The following is a 20,415-nucleotide window of genomic DNA, read 5'->3' as shown; positions in this document are numbered from 1 at the left end:
TATCAAATGATTTTATTATCCCATGAAAATAACTCAAAAGTAGTCCAAACAGTTTGGATGTATTGTTTTATCCTTCTTTTCTTACAGAAAGTCCCTGTTTAAGTCTAAGAAGTGATGGAAAGCGGTGTTCATGTTTGTCCTGTTTTGCATTTTTCGCATAAGTTTGCGGTGCCTTTGTATCCGAGAGGAAAATATATTAAGCTTCAAATATCTCACTAATGAGATATTAACATACAGAAAAAAAACAAAAAAAAAAAAAACACAAAAACGAGGGAATGAAAAAGTCAAACAGAAACAGCAACAGCAGTTAAAGCACAAATGCAAACTGCCACATCTTGTCTTGGTGTCTCTGGTAATATTCGACGTTTGTCCTCATGCTTCCTTCACTCTGCTTCTACACACAGTGAAACTCTGGTCAGAATTTTTCGGCATGTGTTTCATCCTGCAGAGGGATGATATATGTGCTACACAAACATATCAGTTGATGAGTAGCTTAATGCTACGCTCCTTTTCTCCGCCAGTGCCGACTCACACATTCCTCGCCAATCTCTCAACACTTCTACAGCTGAGAGTGTTAAGGATGTTCAGCAGGACGTTCTAGACATGGTAACTATTTATTTATTTATTTTGAACAAACAAAAAGTAAAATTAAGAAAAAAAACAAAACAATTGACATGTAATTTTACATGATCTACATTTAGAAGATACAAGGTCTTATGATTTCCTGCCGCTCTCAATCTCATCAACTTATAAACATTTGAATCTCCAAACACCAGATAAACTTAAATTATTTCCTCCTTACATGACACTTAAATCTCACATTCTCGTCCTTAAATGTACAATTATTTATACATTAAAATTTTTGGTCTTTGAAACACACATCTTGTAGGCTCCTTTTTAAACAGTTTTTTTTTTATCTCAAAAAATAAAGGAAACACTCAAATAACACATCCTAGATATGAATGAATGAAATATTTATTTCATTCATTCAATGAAATATTCTCATTGAATACTTTGTTCTGTACAAAGTTGAATGTGCTGACAACAAAATCACACAAAAATCATCAATGGAAATCAAATTTATTAACCAATGGAGGCCTGGATTTGGAGCCACACACAAAATTAAAGTGAAATGTTCCCTTTATTTTTTGAGCAGTATATTTGTCTGTTTTTTAACTCATCATTCAGTCCATTTCATAAATCTATGACACACACTAACAAAAACTCTTTGGTTGTTCTGATGCATATATATATATATTTATTTCCTTCTCATCTTAAATTATAATTCCCCTCTCTGTCACAAAACATGTTTTGTATTTTATAAACATTCGAAAAAAATCAATGGGACCAAACAGAGAGAGAGAGAGCAACACTAATGATGTTCAGTTCTTCCCTTGTTTAAAGCACAGAACCGTTTGGGTTTACTTCAGTGTTCATAGGTTGGTAAGTAGCTCCCATCACTGGCCTCTGGGCTCAGTTTATTTACTGAACCTGGAATACTGAACCTGTAGCTCCAAGATTAAAAGAGAGGAGGTGGAGGAAAACTGTGGGTCTGGATTACAGAGAGAACCTGTTGGAGGGGAACCTCCACCTCCTGGGACTGCCTCCGTCCCTCCTGAAGTCAATCACAGGTTCCTTTGTCTCAGATGTATTTAGCTGTGGAGTTCTTTAGTAAAAGTTCTACTGGGCCAATCAGCGAACAGAATGAGATTTTTTTTTCTGCGCTGCTTTACAATTGCAGTCAGCCTGTAGTTTTAGCAATGGCGGCGGAGGAAGTGAAGGAAGCCGTTCAGTCTGTGTTGGCCACGCCTCTAAATATTGAATTAATATTAACTACCTTATTTGGATCTGCTTGTTTCTCTTTGTGGTGGAACATGGTTGTGTGCAGCACAGGCAACTTCTGGTAGTCTTCATAGCGTCAAACTGGCGCATTGCCGGGTTTCAATGACGTAGCACTGACATCACGCAATGCAGATGGGGGTCAGTTGATCACTTTAACGCTGGGTAAGTCCTCAAGATGGTATGACAAGTCTTTTATATCGAGACCATATGGATCATATCCTAAATATACGTGTATTTGTTTGAGATACCTTGTCTGTGCCTGCCCAGGTCATTAGCGCTGTGATCCATTTTGCTGTATTTTGTATCGGAGGAACCCACTTCCTGACCCCCATTTGAATTTCGGGTCACATGTCTGCAACCCAGTAATTACATACGTCACAGCCAAACTTGAGCAACCTCAACAGAGGTTGCTCAAGCAACCGTTTCTGACCAGCCGAGGGTCTAGAAGACAAAAAATAGAACAACTAGCTACACTTTGCATAGCCTGCCTGGTTTTTATAGGCTGGGTTTGGTATGATACTTGATTATTTTAAAACTTTGGACCTTCTTCAAAACACAGAGAAACTTTTTTATTAAGTATCAAAATATTAGGACAAAATTACAAAAATCACCACGACAGCCAGCTGTATAAAAAGACATTTATTTACAAATGTGTCTTCAAATGCCCCACAAAAAAGATTGTCATATTCAAATGTTCTACAGTCCCAAACTTGAACTGTGCAAAAAGAACATAGGCAGCATAAAATACATGCACATATCTGTACACTCTGTCAGCAAAATAGATCTGATTACAAAACATAGTCCTCGTTAAAAACACCTCTGGATTTCTTTTACCAAGCATCTCAGTTTTTTTTTTTTTTTTTTTTTAAACGTCTTGAAAATGAATATATTTCATTTTTCTTCCTCTTGGTCTTCTATATGAAAATAGTGAGATGCAATATAGCTGCAGTTTGTATAGACGACTTCTGAACGTCATCACTTTTTTTTTCTTTGCCTCTTCCACATTTTTAGCAGCAGATTCTCAAAAATAATTAGCAGGTGACATTTTATTTTCTACAACAGTTAAAACAAAAAATCCAACTAAGTGCTTCAGTGAGATCAGCAGACAATGTCTTTTTTTTTTTTTTGTAGTCAGAGGACATGTATGAAACTGACACAGTGGCTCATATATTTAGTAGGAACGCACAAAAGATCGCCATGTTTTATAGTAGTGGAGGGGTGGTGGGTGAGGGGGGATGAGGGGGGTTTGGCTGCTATCCAGACAGGGCTAGGTTACCAGAAAAGAGGCCTGAGTTGTAGGGAAGTTGGTGTTACGATGACAGTCATACACACATTCCTGACGTTGTCCAAGTATTTTGCAGAATCTTGAGTGGGTCATTGTACAGGGTGAATCTGGTGAAAACATCTCGCAATTTAAGACTTTAGCCAGTATTTCTGTACATCAATGAACCGACATTATTACATCCATAAAAAAGTGATAATGTCTGTGTCATGTATCTGTGTTTCTAAAGTTTCACTAAGTTTCACTCAAATTAGCCTTCAAATAAAATGATTTCCTCCACAAGGATCGACTACGGAGCAACAGTACGGTCACAAGTTTCTGCTCCCCATGTTTTTAAAACTCAACGTGTGCTACATACAACAAAACAATTTGATTTTGAGCTATTACGCGACAAATTAGGATCTATTGTCTACTTCTGATCAACAGCGTCAATTAAACGTACATGCTCATACAGTTAAACCCAAAATGACTTGTATCTGAAGATGTTTTAAAGCTGCAGTGTGTAACTTATAAAAAAATATTTTATACATATTTGTTAAAGCTGTCATGTTGTGGAAGAGTGAGACAGATAATCTGTGAAAAAAAAAAAAAAGAAATCGATCTCCTCCCTTAGCTATTATTGCCATCTGAAGGATAGCAGAAAACCACTCCCGACAGAAAACAACCAATCAGAGCCAGGAGGAGGGACTTAGCGCTGTCAATCAACCTAATGAAAACATGCTAACAGTGGAGAAACAACTTGGCATTATGGGAAAACCATTGATCCGCCGTCAGCAGTGACCATGTTAACTAGCCTTCGCATTCACGACACGCTCTGCTAACGTGGAGAAGCTGCATTGCAGCAGGCGCAAAGGCATGATTGACAGCGCTAACGGTATGTTCACACCAAACATGCTTTGCGTGTCTGGTTTACATTCAAAGTCTATGGCGCGTCCAGCGCCTGTTGCAGCGTGTTTAGAGTGTTTTAAGTGTTTGACACATCCAACAAATGGGCCAGCAACAGAAAATTAGCTAGCCCTCGTCCACATAGACTTTGAAGGTAAACCAACATGCAAAATGCGTATGGTGCGAACGCACCATTGCCTGCCTTCAAAGTGCACACGTGCTGAACTTGAAGCATTGGACTAATTTTTGACGCATTTGGTGTGAACGCACCATAAGACCCTCCTCCTGGCTCTTATTGGTTGTTTCTAGTTAGCACTGGGAGGATGCAGAAGACCTTAACTTCTCCACATACCATACTCTGTCAACATAGTCACTTTTCCAACAAATATGTAAAAAAATACAAAAAAAAAAAAAAAAAAAAAGTATTACAGCTACATTATGCAGCTATAAGGTTTAAAGTTTTCTAATTTTACAAGCATGTGTCTTCTGACAGGAGCTACTAACATGTTGAAGTGACCCAGAAAGGTGGGACCTAACTCAGACGGTGGGAACTAATGATGAGGCTGATGGCAGATAAGCCTTCAAATGTCAAAGACCTGGAACTCATCACATAAGATTCATCCTAAAAAATATTTGTGGAAACTTAAATGATTCTAATGCCAAACAGTTTTTTGAAACTTATTATATAGAAGAGTATAGAAAACGTATAAAAAGAGCATAGGAAATGTATGCAAGTGTCAGGTGAGGGCTGGGGGTTAAAGGGCTGGTTTGGCGTTTTTGAAGTGAGATTCTGTTAAGTTATTGTCAATAGTTTCTCTACCTGCAGTAGAAAAACTACTGACAATAAAATGTTAGCTGTGGCATCTGTGAGCTCATTTGTTTTAGCTGACTATCAATTTAACTCTCAAACTAAAAATGTTACATTTTTAGTGTGTCGGTGTTAGCGTTGTACTATTAGTCTACACTTCACAAGATAGAGCTGTTGTGCTTATTGCTGTTTTGTGAAGTTAAACATATGTTATGATGCAGCATACCTCCGACTTGTAAGCTTTCCCTCACAGGATGCTTTTACTTCTCAACAACCTCACTGTAATTTGACGCCATGCATGGCTACCATTAACAATAATAACTTCACAGAATAAGTCAAAATCAAACCTTTAACCTGCTTTTTCCAATCCAGAACCACAACACGTCTGATGTGGCGACCCCCAAGAAAAAAGCCACTGTTCCAAAACAGACAACCTCAGTTGGGGCTAAAAGTTGCAACTGCCCACATAGAAAATCTAAATACCTTCTAGAGAAATGTTTACATTCAGGTGAGACAAAGACTGAGCTGCTGTAAGATGTTGGTGCGAGTCTTTCCAACGCAACACTACTTAACGCAACACCATGCTTGTCCCATCTATCAAGCATGGTGGTGGTAGGATTATGTTGAGCGCCAGTTGGTTTGCCCTCAATGGGTGGAATAATGAAGATGGAGGATTGCCTCCAAATGATTCAACTTAACCAAAATCCAACTGGTAGATTGTTGATGGCCTGTGGGTTAATGCCAGAACTGTGGCAGGAAACTAAGCAATTTATATCAATTCTACCAATTTTACTAAGAAGAGTGGTTGAAAATCCAGGCATGCATAGTGTCTGGTCTAAGTGTACTTTACTAATGAATATTAAATCAAATATTAGCTTAACTGTATGTATATATCCGACCCTGCCTGGATGAGAGGAAACATACAGCAAATTCTAATTTGTGTGCTGCTGTTGTGGTGAGTGACAGTAAATCCAACCAGTCAGCTGTGGTCGGGCTTTGTTCAGCCAATCAAAGTTCAAGGTATGTGTTTTGTTGTAAACTTAGCACACTTAGAAGCTGAACAGATGCCAGTTGCTATAACTAGTAGCAACCTGATGTAGTTGCTTTAACGGCAGCTTAATGTGACGTTCCTGCTATTAGATTTTTAAAAAAAGTTTGGAATATATAACTGAAGAGCACAGAAGAGAATTTGCAACGAAAAAGATTATTCAGCTCTTCTAAATGTATTCCTTGAAGATGGGATAGGTCTGTAATTTTAGAGAAGAGTTTTAACAGGTGTAAGATTTTTTTTGATGGGGGTTTACTAAAAAAATAGAATAAAAAAGTAGAGATTTAAACATGTTAGAGCAGGCTGCTTTCTTTTCTCTCTCAATACTTAGAATTGCATGCGAGAGTCAGGGGGTTTCTCTGTCTGTGTCCCCTGAAATGATTCATTCCCAGTGCAGTAGATATAAACCTTTGACCCTCCATGAATTTGCAGAGCTTTTGTTTCATTTAGCTGCCAAAGCACAAATTAGGTCTGGCACTTCATCCGCCCTTCACCTGAACTCACTGCCTGAACAATGTCCTCACAGTACCTCAAGCCACAACATAACTTGCAATACATGATTGAGTAAAAATTATTCTGTTACACAATCAATTTATTGATTATAAACATCAATCTTCATAGAAATGTTCTGCCTCCCAGCTGCCTAATTTCAAATATTGCCAAGTGAAAGGTCTTGCTGAAGAGATCGGCTGATGCAGCTGATATTCTACAAGACTAGCTGAAAGTGCAAAGATATTACTGAGGCAAGACTGGACACACACACGTGCGCGCATACACACATATTTCTTAATTATAGCTTTTGTTCTGGTTTGTTTTTGCCCTTAACCACATCTAATTTCCTCAAGCCTACCGACTGAGCTACAAACCAGTGACGGACCACCAAACTGCTCAATCTGATGTACCAAAATGCACCATCGGTTTTAAACAACTTCTACTTTTATTGTTAATACAAAAGTGGACAAACCCACCCCAAACATCACACTGTTCAAGTTTCGCTCCCATATTGTTTGGACAGAAACGCCAATGTTTTCTACAGAGTACTAGCATGTTCTCTGAGGAACACAAACCACATTTATTTTTCCACTTGCAGTTGTCTGTGTTGCTAGTCGGCACTAATGAGTGGTTATAGTTTAAGAAGTGAGCTGAGTTCACAACCAGTAATAGTCTTCAAATGTTTAAGACTATTACGCCTTCACACCAACGTTTTATTGGACAATGTTTCTAACTCATTAAGAAGTTTTCATTGGAATTCAACCATCTAAAATGTTTACACTGAGTTTACACATGTTCCTAAAATAGTCGTGTTTGCATGAGTTTGGATGAAGTTACTTCAGATCTGTAAATTCAGTTTTGCGCTACACTGTTTCTCCATATTTCCCGCCAGTCTGTGTTGCTAGCTGTCAAAAATAACTTAGCAACGTCCCGATGAAGATGGTTTTTAATCACTGATTGCTATCAGACATGTGAAATTTAGTTATTTGATAATGCAGAGTCTGAATCTTTCCTTTCCGTTTCTCAGAATGGTGACAAATGTTTAGTCCAGAACTGAATTATTAATATTTGGAGTTATTTGTTGAAGTTCAAAGGTAATGCTAAAGTGTTATCCTGGGTTGAGAACTTGCTGAAAATGTTCTAATATTTTATGCCCTTCAGATGAAGTTGTTCTCATGTTTAGCAAACTGCTCTGGACCTCAAACATTCAACCGACTGGCACTGGAAGCTGTCTGGGGATATCTGAAGGAAAACTTAGCTGGTTTCGGCTGCACAAATATAGCAGATATAACAAGGCTGCACTCTTGAATTAGTAACTGCCTTTCTTCCCTCAATTTGCTTTTGTAGGATTGTTTCACGGATTTTCATTAAGGAAAAGGTTGTGGGAAATTCACATTAAATTTTCTATTTAGAAGGAACAACCATTACCACTAAATATTTGTGCACTCTTCAGTGACAACTCTCAAATAGTTGCTGTTTCTCCCGAGCCATTAAATAATTGTAATATTAGCAATACACAAAAAAAAACTAACAAAAAAAACAAAGAAAAAACAAAGTGCCAGAGAAAAACCTGTTAAATGTTCAATCATACTATCAATAAATTGACTGTTTTGGAACATTTAGCAAGATGCTTGAAAAAAAATAAAATAAATATTTAGTTGAAGCTTTAGCAAACGTCTAAGCATTCTATCTTAAGCAAGACGCACTTTATGAGCAGTACCAACTTTTGGTGATAGAAAATATGAAGGTGAATAGAGTTCTATCCATACTGCAGGTGAAAACCAGACAGAAAGAAAAAGCAGAGATTCTGAAACTATGTGGCGAACTTGTGCATGGAGATAACTAGCTTAGCCACTGAATGGTTCTGTATGTGTCTAAAGACGAAACATGCAGAGACAAATGACTGGAACCAATCTATCATCCATGTTCATCAGCAAAATGACTCAACTACTGCCACTTAAAATGCATATAGTCAGATAACTATATAGTCATAAGTACCTTTTGAATCTGGAAGCAGAAGTTAAAGCTGCAGTGTGTAACCTCTGAGTTATATTTGTTGAAACTGTCACCATCTTGTGACAATATGAGTCAAATAATGTGTGAAAAGAAATCCAACTCATCTGCCTTCTTCAAGTGCTAATGAGAAGCAACCAATCAGAGCCTGGAGGAGGGTCTTAGTGCTGTTATTTATGCTCATGTACACATCGCTCATTTCCCCCACCGTCCTATGCTCGGTGCTACCCTAGGGGAAATAAACAACTTTTATGGGACGGTAAGTTATTTTTCCGCCATTAGTACATTTAGCAGCATATATTCGAGCTAGACTGACAGCACTAAGGCCCTCCTCCTGGCTCTGATTGGTTGTTTTTGGTGCATTTCTTCAGATGGCAATACAAGCAGTGGGAGGAGGTGACAGAGCTCCATCTTTTCACAGATTATCTGTCTCATATTGTACTGTCACAGCATGGTGACAGCTTTAACAAATATGCAAAAAAAACAAAACAAAAAAAAAACTTTTACAAAAGTTACACACTGCAGTTTAAACAGACATTTTTTTGAAGCTCACATTTCTGTATTAAAATGAACTTTTATTGATCCAATGAAATATTCCAATCTTAAATGTCACGTTTTCATCAACTGTAAGTGAAATATAATTAACAGAAATGAAACTGTATGTAATCTATACTTTGCGCTTCCCCCAATTGAGTTATTGAAATAAATGAACTCTTCAATAATATTAAAATTTATTGAATATCACTAAACTTAGGACATATTAAAGATTGAACCTCCGCTTAAAAAAAAGTGGCAAAAAACTTGATGCTAAAAATCAAACCATGAATTTAAAAATAAACTAGATATCTTGCAGAATATACTACCAATGACAGAATTTCTGTTCCTGTGCTTCAGTGCAGCTACAGCAGTATTGATTCTTCCAGAAGGTTCACACAGCCAGAGATAACAGAAACCCTGCTGGAGATGCAGTCAAAAGGGAAAGTGTAGCTCATAACAAGTAGCATGAATTCTGGATCAGCCAACAAAACCTGGACCTGCTTTAGATCCTCCTACGACTCGACTCATACAGCAGGGATGAAGGCCAAAACCAGTCATCACCATTTGTTTGGTTGTCCCAATGAATCAAGATAACAGCAAAATAAAGTGTCTGATTACCTCACAGACCTGAAAGCTGCATAATAAAAGGAAAAACTGAAACATTTCACCAAATAAGCCTTTACTAAGTTTGACTCAAGGTTTTTTATGTGGTTCCACAAACATTGAGTCGAGAAGATGATTTGTGTTCCGGTCATCAGGTCAGTGAAGGAACAGAACGTTCCCCGGAACATTAACCTCGGTTTCAACACATTCTGAAATGTGAATGTCTTTCACTAGTTTACGACGTATAAAGGAAACCATAAATAATGATTACTTAGAAATTTGGCTCATTTTAACCCCCATACCTGTCAACACTATCCAATCAATTTGTAAAGGACATCAGCGCCAGTTCACCGTTAAAACACAACCAAACCCTTGATTGCCTAAATATCGTACAGCAACAGGACAAAAGCAGATAAGCCTGTGTAGGCAGAGAAAGGGGGTCAGGAAAAACAGAGCGAGCTGGGGGACGAGGTGAGGGAACAGACTGGAGTGGGGACGCCGTAGTAGGAAGGGCTTGTTAAAGGAAAGAGCAACATGAAAAAGAGAAGAACTCCCATCAGGTAGGATGATAAAATGGCGAGGCGTTGGGGGTGCTCCAGTGCAGTGCTGATGGCTGGGAAACCCATGTAATTACAAAAGGAGTGACAGAGAACCGGACCAATCAGATGACCTGGAAAAGACAGAGAGAAAGGTCAGAGTGACCAGAAGTCATGAAGACACACAATCCTTCATGGTTACCATACAGTGTGTGTGTGAATGACTGAATGTAGTGTAAAGAGCTTTGGTTTTCTTCTGGACTTGATAAAGTGCTATACAAATACAGTCCATTTAGGATAATATTGATTTTAGTTTCTATTATTTTTTAAATGTGACCAGGATTACATCGATTGTTTGAAGAGTCACTGGTTGAATACTTTATTAGGACTTATCTGAAGCACAAAAAATTGTGATCATTGGTTTTATTGCCTTTTTTTTTCTTTTTTTTTTTTTTAAAGAATATTGTTGGTGTCTACGTTTTGTGTATTTTGTTTTCAAATTTCCTGTCAACTTCTAACATTTTTAATAACAAAAACATGGTGGGCCACGAGGGGACTGGCCAACCATCAATACTACTTTTTTTGTGGGGAGAGGGGGTGGCTGAAATTTTTTAACTTTTATTTATCCAGACCTAGAATGTAAATGAATAATAAATGAGACCTCACCTGTTCTGATAAAGATGAATGCAGTGTAAGCTCCAAACACTGCTGTGTAGGAGAACTGAAACACTGCAGCAAACCAGAAATGCAAACATGTCATCAGAAGATTATTCTCCATGTTTAGTGATGCCAACAATAATCAGCATGAAAGAGGTCACCTCTCACCAGCTGAGAAGAAAATTCCTGACAGCGTGCCCTGTCTGAACCTCAGCAGCTCTATGACATGATGAAAATGAGCTGAAATAAGAGAACAGTTACAACTGTAGCAAAAAATACAGAATTCATGATTAATAACAGAGACACCAGCTGGCGGGTCTAAAATGTACAAAATACAACAGCCAACTGCTGAGAGATAAACTCTTCTGGACAATCAGTCAACTTGTCTATTCTACAGAGATGATCTGAGGAAATACAAAGAGCAGTTTTCAAATGTTGATTTCATTTATAAATGGTAAAAAAAAAACTAAACTAATTTGGTCTTGTAGGAAAATGTAATTCAGTGGTGTCAGCCTGTTTAGCCAAGGCAGGTTTGCCTACAGAGAAGCAAACAGTTGGAAATTCAAAGAGCCTTAAATTTTAAACTCAAAAAGTAAATGGGATTTAATAATTTGCCTTACAACGGTCTTAATATGCAAAACACCTAAAAGCATTGAGTAGATGCAAATAAGAACATTAGGTCCGACAGTAAATTTAAAATTCAAACCTGATTTCACAGAACAAACTGTTTCTACATGTCTCATGTTTTCAGGCAGTTGGTTCCTGAGCTGAGGAGTTAAATGCTGCCTCACCTCATTTAGTTCTGGTACTGAGAACATGGACTAAGCAGGAATCTGAAGACTTCACTCTGTCATTAAGTGCTTTACAGATCAGAAGAAGAATATTAAAATCTATAATTTGACTATGATTATGCATTGACACACATATATAAAGTTTCATCTCGTCAGAGATGTTTAACCAGCAGCCTGAGAATCGACCTTTAGTAATGTCACACCCAGACTTACTAGTTACCAAATGACACACAGTAGTCCCTGCTGCCCGTTTAAGACCTGAATAGGAGTCCTAAACAATCCCACCTGTTTCCTCAGTATATTATGATCAACTGTGTTAAATAAAGCACTGAGATAATGGAATATCAACAGACAAATTCTAGAACTATTGTTGTTAAAATGTACATCATTTAAAACTTTTACCATGTAGCCAGCTAGCTAGATAGCTTTGTTTTTCCCTGTAGGAAAATTGGTTTGCAGCACTGGAGCATAAGCATTCATATAAAAGACATACACAAAAATGAATACACAACATGCAACATTATCAGCAAAGAAGTTAAGTCTCAGTAATTTATGATGCCATTTTACTGTTTCATGATTTATTCACTTGAGCATGCTGCATAGTGAGAATGACATTTCTTTGTGAAAAAAGATTTGTGTGTTGTGTGCGATTCCCCCTCTTGCTTGCCCAGAATTTGATGCTGAGTTTTACTCACCCACTCCAAAAAAAAGAGGGCAGGTGAAGATGGCAGTGGAAGGACCGGCACACGGCACCAGCATGGGCAACATGCAGGCTCTGAACACCAACTCTTCAGTCAGTGGTGCCACCACCTGATTCCTCAACCAGCGCATGTCGCTGAGGCACAGCGTCCAGAAGCACGGGTCTTTAACGAGAGGCAAACAAGAAGTGAAAGCTCTGCTGCTGTAAAGTCGATGCAAAATGTTTTTCTTCAGAAATAAAATTCATTTGTAAACTTATTTACAAATGAACTGACTGATGCATCAAAGAGGGTGAAATAGAGATTCACCAATCAGGGATTTTTGGCTGATTCCCATTTTATCATTTTTGTAAAATTCTGACCTGCTGATATAAATTTCAGCCAAAATCAACAGCCCTTCCTGTTATTAGTCACTGGTCAAAAGCCAAAAAATTGTCTGGGGTTTTTCATCTCTTTTAGGGTCATGTTGATGAGCTGAATCCTAAAATCACATTGCTTTTGCTCAGTCATGTCAACTTTCTGAACTATGGAGCAACATGAGCATCAAAATGCAGGACTTGTTCTCACATCTGCAGAATCTGATCAATGAGTGATGAGCAGGAGGAGAGATTCCATCAGGACAGGACAGAGACTTTTACACAATGAAGACGTAATGTTCAGTTCACATGTAGTTACCCTGATCAGTGTTTATTATTCAATTTACAGAAATCCATGGTTGTAACATTTTTAATCAATATAGTCTGTTAGAAAACATTTTTTTTTCTCCTAAAACCTTTTTTGGAAGAGAAATATTAATGGAAATGAACTGATAATGTCACAAAAATGTCATCAATTTAGTCATAAGATCAGATTTCTCTAAATGAAATTAGAATAAAAACCTGACCTGATTGGGAAACATGGATGTCATTTTTTGATTCAGCGTTGCAAAAAAGTCATAATTCAGTTGAAAAAAACATAAATAACCTCCAGGAAATATTTTTCTGTAATCCAGTGTTGTTATTAGTAATGGGAGCAGATGTGATGTCACTGTTTACTGCAACACAACCATCATGGTGCAAAGAAATAGCTCTCTATATTCTCTATCAGGGGAGCCATATAACCCCACATAGAGAATGTAGAAAACTATTTCATATTTTAGTCACTGCACTGCAGGGAATTTATCTAACTAAATATATAACTCAATATTAAAACTATTTCTTATGTAAGAGATTATGATTTTATGAGACAAAAAAAACAAAAACACCTTTTCTTGTTCAAAGTGAAAGATAGTTTAGCTGTAACTATTTGACTAAAGGGAATCTGAGCTTGTTTTTATCCCCCAACCATAGAATGTTTAAAATGGGAAGAGAATGAACATGTTTGGAGCAATACATTAATAATATCCACTAAGAAGAGCCAGTCATTATGTTATTAAATGATACAAATATCCAGAAAATGAAACATTATAATGTTTCAACTGGGATGTTCAACATGTAACATGAATGTGCAAAAAACAGAGCAGGTGCTAATGTTTCAGAAACAAAGAGGCAGTTAGGTTGACATGGGATTCAACCAAACTCCTGAATGTGTGTCAACGCAGGCAGACAAACTAAAGTTTAAAATGAAAAGCTTGTTTATACAGAAAAACAAAAAGAAAGCTTCTGGACTCACCAAGCACCACACGAACACCGTCTATGAAGCTCCAGGGACTGTCCATGGACAGCTGCATTAGTGGGCCCAGAAACAGGACCTGCAGGAAAACACAGCATCAGTTCAGCTTTATACATAAAACACCAGATTCACATTTGGACAGTTTCTCCCACCCACTGACTGAACCTTAGGAGCTGAAATAGGTTTAGGCTAAAGGAAAAACTCCTTCAGTGTTGGTGAAAAGCAAACATCACAATCACACAGTAAATTATTACCAAAAGTAAGTACACCCTCACGTATTTTATACATCTTTTCATGAGATACGACACTTTGATACAAATTTAACAGTGTAAATTTGCTATCTCCTCAACACACAGATAATAATATGTAAGCGGGTGGCAACAAAAGTGAGTACACCCTTCAGATTGAAATCAATTAGTCCTGAAACTAATAATGAAATAATATTGTATGTGGTGGATAAACAACCACCAGAAACAAACCCCTAAAACATTAAATGCCGCTATTACATGTTTCTACAGTCTAACTAGCTCAAGCTGTAAGAACTATTTCCCTTCTGTGGTTATTAGGATTCGACTTCAGCATTTTCTCCAGAATGTATTTAGAGTTGATGATTTCTTACCATAGTCAGCAGCAGAGGAAGAACAATCGCAGGAATAAAACCTTCAAGACGAATCCCCAAGAGGGCCAGCAATGGTGAGACAGTCTGACAAAAACACACATCAAAGGTACAGTAAGGATAAAAACAGTATTTACTTAAACATGCGCCACTTTTGCCTTATCAGCTGACCATTAAAGCAAAGAAGATAGGCAAACTCATTCAAAACAAAATATTTCAAATCAGTCACACATCAGGGGCCTCATTCATAAAGTGTGTGTGCGGACAAAAAATGTGCGCTGCCATATTTTACGCACAAGTCAGCATGTATAAAAATTTACTTTGCATCAATGTTTGCGTAAATATACGCACACTTTTACGTTGGCGTGAAAATGTGTGACAGCCACGCAAACTTTTTATGTGGACGATATCAAACTACAAAGCGTCAAAACTCACCTAAATACACTGAAGTCTGACTACATTCAGTGTTATTTAGACCAAGAAGTTTCAAACCTGATGTTTTTTTATGATTTTAATATTTTATTGTTTAAACGTAAACGATGAAACTGAACCACATTTTTCCTCATACAATAAGCTAACACGCACACAAAATAAAGAAAATAAAAATAGAAGGATGTGTAAACCTCACTCAAATGTAAATAATATTTTTCCTCAGTTTTTGTCTCAAAGATGTGTATAACAGGTCTGTGCGCCGAAGCCCATGAAATGCATCTATGAGGTAATTTCATTCTGACTGAAAAAGAAAACAAAGTTGGTTCAGCAGATTAACTCCAGACAGGTTTGATTATTTTTAAGGTGAGCAGGTGTGTAGACAATCACACTTATATAATTAGCTGCGCAAAGGTGAGTTGCGTAAATGTGGAGCGCTTTGGCTCTGATGGAGAACATCACCAATGGAAGGATTCAGAGGGAGACATTGATCATATTGATCTCCTGGGAAATGTTGATGATGGTTTATTAGGGTTTAGATTAATCCAGACTGATCATCCTGGATCTCTGAGCAAAACTGAAAGAGCCATGCGGTACCGATACCGGTCCAGCTGCAGTCATCCTTCAGTTGAGCCATGCCTGCTTTGTGAATGCGCCTTTATGGACAGAAAGCATCTTTATTCTGTAAATATACAACTTATGCACATGATTCCACTATTTAGAATAAACGTCCACATTCCCACTCAAAGGACTCTCTGACAGGCTGTCTGCCCAGCTGAAAGCGCTACTGTTCACACAGGCATTTGCATCTCTTTATTTATTTGGATTTTTTTTTTCTCTTTAAAATGTATTATTTTTATTTTTGTGAGGTTACCTCATGTGCCCTGACAGCTCCTTTTAAATAAAATATATAGTTATTATTATTATAAATATTTATACTGCTACAAACAAGGATGTTGCCATGTCACATTACATGCCGTGACGTCTGTCACGTTGTGGCAGACGTCCGGGTATTTATACTAATTTACATATGTATTTATGGGAGCGACAGGGCGGACCAGCAGCTGCAAGGAAAGCTGCGCAGTCACGTGCCTTGCACATGGCTTTATACAACCAAATTTTTTGTGGGCCGCACTTATCTACATTTTTCAATACGCCAAGTTTTAGTGTGAAAACAGCACAATCTTTTATGCAGGTAAGTAATGACTGAATGGTACACATCTTAGCTATGTTTTGATCATGTATGTCAGGCTGCATATGAATACCTGTTCTACATGCCTGAAAAGTTACTGCTTTATAAAAAACTGCACCCCTTTGTAGCCAAAGCTCACATTTATTGGTTTGGGCCCAGTTTGATGCATCAATCTTTAATTTAACCATCAAACATATGATGTAATAATGACAAAACATGATGGGATGTTATACAGCTCAAGAAATTAAATAAAATCAAGTTTTTTAAATGAAAGAATCATTTTCTTTCGAGGAAATTTATTTATTTATTTGGCACATAAATATATGGATATATTTCAGTATAGTTTATTTCTGTCTTTTCAGCTCTTTGTAAAAGACTGAATCCCTCAAATACACAGTTCATTTGAACAAAGTTTGTTTTAAACTCACCTTGACTGCTGTGAATTCTCTCCATGCCCAAACAAAGAGAGGCGACAGGCCCGACACGATCAGGACGCTGGTGAAGCGCCTCTTTATCACCGCAGGATGATCTCTGAAGACAGAGAACAAACATTAGGGTCAAAGTGCACTAGTGAGATTTAGACGGCCACAAACACACTGACATGTCATGACATGTTGCTGCCACTTGGGAGCTTTTCTAAGACAGTTAATCTTTGATAGTGGAGGAGATATACCTTGTCTGGTGGTGTTTTTTTTTTTTTTCTAAAAACCGATAGTTTGTTTTGTGACTAAAGAAAAACTGGATCTATGTTAAAACAGTTCAATAAGCTGAAGACAGCAGCTGACAGGATGCAAGTAAATCTATAAACAATCACCTTTAGAAAGCCCCAGTAGCAACAAATCTCCATTTCTAAACTGCTTTAGCTTTATTGTCATTTTGTGAAATAGGTGAAAACTATCACAATCCTTCATTTGACACACATTTTCTTTCATATACTCAGTGAAGCGTTTGGAGTCGTAAAATGTGGGTTTAAGTGGTGAGTTAAAAGGAACAAGAAAGCGAAACAGAAGAACTAAAGTCACAGAAATATGGGCTACTTGACAAGGTTTGTTGGGATATTGTTTTCAGCTAGAGACAGGATGGATGGAGATAAAGAGGGAAACTGAGAACAAATTATTTTCTGTTTTTCACGAGTTTTATCAACTAGTTTTAATAGATTTTGCATTTACTGTAGAATAATCCAGTTCAGTTGAGCATTCTAGGTATGTTCTGGAGCAGCCGTAGCTTAGAGCAGCTGAATACCGCGGAATAGCCTTTAGTCTAATGCTCGTTAAAACTCACCTGGGCAGGTCGCTCCTCCAGACATACAAACTGCCAACATAGCAGCAGGCAAGCAGTAGACAGGACAACACTGACAGCCAGCACAGTCCACCCGAAGCCTCTTCCATCTGCTCTGTCACAATGCCTTCCTCCTCCGCCATGATGGCTCATACAGGTGAAGAAGGAGCACTAAGCAGAGCCGGGCTGGCTTCTGGACCATCTGGCACGCGCCAACATCAGCACAAATCAGAAGAATCTGTCAAAACTCTATTATACCTGTTAGTTCAACTGCTAGCGATTCGGCGCTTTCTAACTGCGTCATCATCGGCTTCCTTCCTTTTCCTCGGTATGTTGTAGTTTGTTATCGCCCCCAACAGGTGGAGATACATATGTAACCCAGGGTTCTAGAAGTTTGTTTTCCAGCCCCTCTGCAGCACTCTGTTAATGTGAATCAAAATGGTTTAGAGATTAATTCTATAAATTAGAATTTTATTGAAAATTCCATTCATTTCAGGAACTTTAACACTGTGAAAGTGATGATGGAAACATATTACATAGATTAACTACACACAGACTGGCTTCCACAGCCTTTATTTCTGTTAATTACAATGATTTAATCCTGCTTTCGTTAAGCAAAACGTGACATTTAAAATTAAAATATTACAACAATTAATTTAACAAAAATAAAAACATTTTATTGGAAACTGCCACTGAGGAGATAATCTAGATTGGAAGATTTTTTTTTAGGTGTCTGTGAAATTTTATGTGGCTGTATGATGCAATGGGATTTGAAGACATTCAAAATAAAAACAAAATTTTTAAAATCAAGGAAAATGTCAGCTTTTTAAAACATGCAATGCTTAGAAAAATATCTTAGGACCAGAGGTATAGATTACCCAAAAATTGCACTCAAGTAACTAAGAGCAGAACATTCCTCCAGGCCTGGCAGCCATAGGAGGGACTGACCCTCCAGATCTTTTTATTATTTCCAAAGAATATTATGATCTCTGTCTCGTTTTCAGCAAACACAGAGATGAACGACGGTTTGTCTATCTTAAGCATTCCTTGGGTTGCTATCTACTTTAGTGGTATTTTCACATTTTTGTTTTTTTCTATATTTTTTCTGTGGACTTTCTGATTTGTTGGGATCATCAAGTCAAGCATTGACAGTTTAGCTTTACATTTAATTACAACTGGTAAAACATATTTACCAATTGTAATTAAATTTCCTGTTTTGGGTTCTCACTGTTGCTTCAGCTTCCTGGCCACAGTCTGAAATCACTGTTTGGTGTTGGCTGTTCAGTCAACTGGTCTCTAAATTCTAAATAAAAAAATACATTTCATGAATAAAATATCAAAAATAAAACATCAGGTCTGCACAGTGGCACTGTTGGTAGCACTGTTGCCTTGCAACAAGAAAGTCCTGGGCTTGAATCCCAGCCTGGGTTCTTTCTGCATGTGGTTTGCATATTCTTCATCTGCATGGGTGGGTTCTCTCCAGGTACTCCAACTTCTTCCCACAGTCCAAAAAGATTTTGTGCACATTAGACAATAGATGGAGATGGAAGAAAATGTAAACTTTATAATTATTATTAATATTAATAATAATTGTAATTATTACTATTAATGATGGTAGTAGTAGCAATACAATATAATAACATAATGTTATTATGATTAATATTATTATTATATTTCCACGCAATGAACAGAACATTTAGTCTGTAAAAGGTTTAACAGGCCCGTTTAATGGCGGCGACTGTCAGGCTGCAAGGCCTCAGCCAACTATACCCCTGTCCCATCCCCCTCCTTGTGTTGTTGTGTGATGGATGGTTGTAACTGAAACTGCAATTTCGTTGTCTTTCTGACAATGACAATAAATTCTTCTGATTCTGATTTATGTTTTTAGGCTTGATGTTTATTTTGAGATTATTAGATTAGCTACTGCTACTATTGGCTAATCTAACACAATGGTGGTTGATTAGGACACTTAAACACCTGCTCTACTCATGATCTGTCAGAGAGTTAGTGTTTAAGTTGCCTTTTTTATTTTTGATCTAAATCAAATCACACAGAATTCCACACATCTATATGTTAAAGTTGTCAAAGTCAAGCTAGCATAACTGAAGTACTTACCTCTCCCTCGCTATTTTTTTAAATTAACTGTTTCCTGACCTTTTTATCTAGCTGTCATAGTCAGTGATGTGAGTAACTTTTTTTAACGATATTACATCACTGATTGTGACATCACTACATTGTGACATAATTGACTGTGACATCACATCACTGACTGTGACATCACATCACTGACTGTGACATCACTGACTGTGACATCACATCACTGACTGTGGTGACATCACTGACTGTGACATCACATCACTGTGACATCACTGACTGTGCATTACTATTTTCTCTTGTAATTGTATTTCCTCTGTTGGTTTTGGGGAGTGACCGCTGTCTCTATGCGACAGTTAGCAGCTGTAACAGAAATGTAAACAATGGACGGAGGAGGCAGATGTGCAATTTGTTGCTGGAAGAATTGGCAAAGCTCAATGTCATTTTTACAGGTGGCGGAGGGTTGTTGTCAGCAGCTGCTGAAAGTAACTAAATAAATAATCAGTAATTAAGTTACTAAGTTACTTTTTCAAGGAGTAATCAGTAATCTGACTAAAGTTACTTTTTCAAAGTAACTGTGCCATCACTGGTTGTGTTTCTTTTCAGTTTAACCCTTTTAAGAGCAGTGTTCACTCTGTTCTTGCTGGTGTCATTCTTCCAGGATTGCCACATCATCCAGCTGTTCGGTAGGAGCGACAGAGGCCTGCTCACTGACTGTGGAGCCAGTTCAAAGTATTAAGGAGAGAGAAGAGAGATGAACCAGAACTGAGAGCAGTCAGACAGAAACCAGTGAGCAGTCAGGTGACAAGTTAGGTGACAAGGTGACAGCTGGTCTCTGATATGCTGTGTGAAGCTACATCATCTCCTGATGCTGTGCTCAACCTCGCAGAGTGTTTGGGTGCGTGCTCCAACAGTTTCAAATAAGAAGCCCTTTGCTTCTCTGCCAGACTCCATCAAAGTGTTT

At 37.7% G+C, this 20,415-nt stretch overlaps 1 protein-coding gene across 1 annotated transcript; it reads right to left on the bottom strand.

The window, feature by feature from the left end:
* Window positions 1-2,466: 2,466 nt before the first annotated feature.
* On the bottom strand, window positions 2,467-17,698 carry rce1a (Ras converting CAAX endopeptidase 1a). The gene is made up of 8 exons (XM_014986082.2): window positions 17,361-17,698; window positions 16,508-16,610; window positions 14,462-14,545; window positions 13,843-13,921; window positions 12,190-12,357; window positions 10,872-10,943; window positions 10,713-10,775; window positions 2,467-10,180 (listed from the first exon to the last, which is right to left on the bottom strand). The coding sequence occupies exons 1-8, from the start codon at window positions 17,498-17,500 to the stop codon at window positions 9,951-9,953; spliced, it is 939 nt and encodes a 312-aa protein (XP_014841568.2). The 5' UTR covers window positions 17,501-17,698; the 3' UTR covers window positions 2,467-9,950.
* Between the last annotated feature and the right edge of the window lie 2,717 nt (window positions 17,699-20,415).

The sequence above is a fragment of the Poecilia mexicana genome, unplaced genomic scaffold (assembly GCF_051168715.1).
Source record: "Poecilia mexicana isolate PSO_F unplaced genomic scaffold, ASM5116871v1 scaffold_18, whole genome shotgun sequence".
Lineage (NCBI taxonomy): Eukaryota > Metazoa > Chordata > Actinopteri > Cyprinodontiformes > Poeciliidae > Poecilia > Poecilia mexicana.
Note: the sequence above shows the minus strand (reverse complement) of the source record. Positions and strands in the feature narration are given on the sequence as shown.

Coding starts and splice junctions, on each gene's coding strand:
- rce1a (XM_014986082.2), bottom strand. CDS start 17,500: ATGGCGGAGGAGGAAGGCATTGTGACAGAGCAGATGGAAGAGGCTTCG. Junction 14,546..16,507: donor GAGAATTCACAGCAGTCAAG/GTGAGTTTAAAA, acceptor TGTTTTTGTCAG/ACTGTCTCACCATTGCTGGC. Junction 10,181..10,712: donor ATTCATCTTTATCAGAACAG/GTGAGGTCTCAT, acceptor TGTCTTTTCCAG/GTCATCTGATTGGTCCGGTT.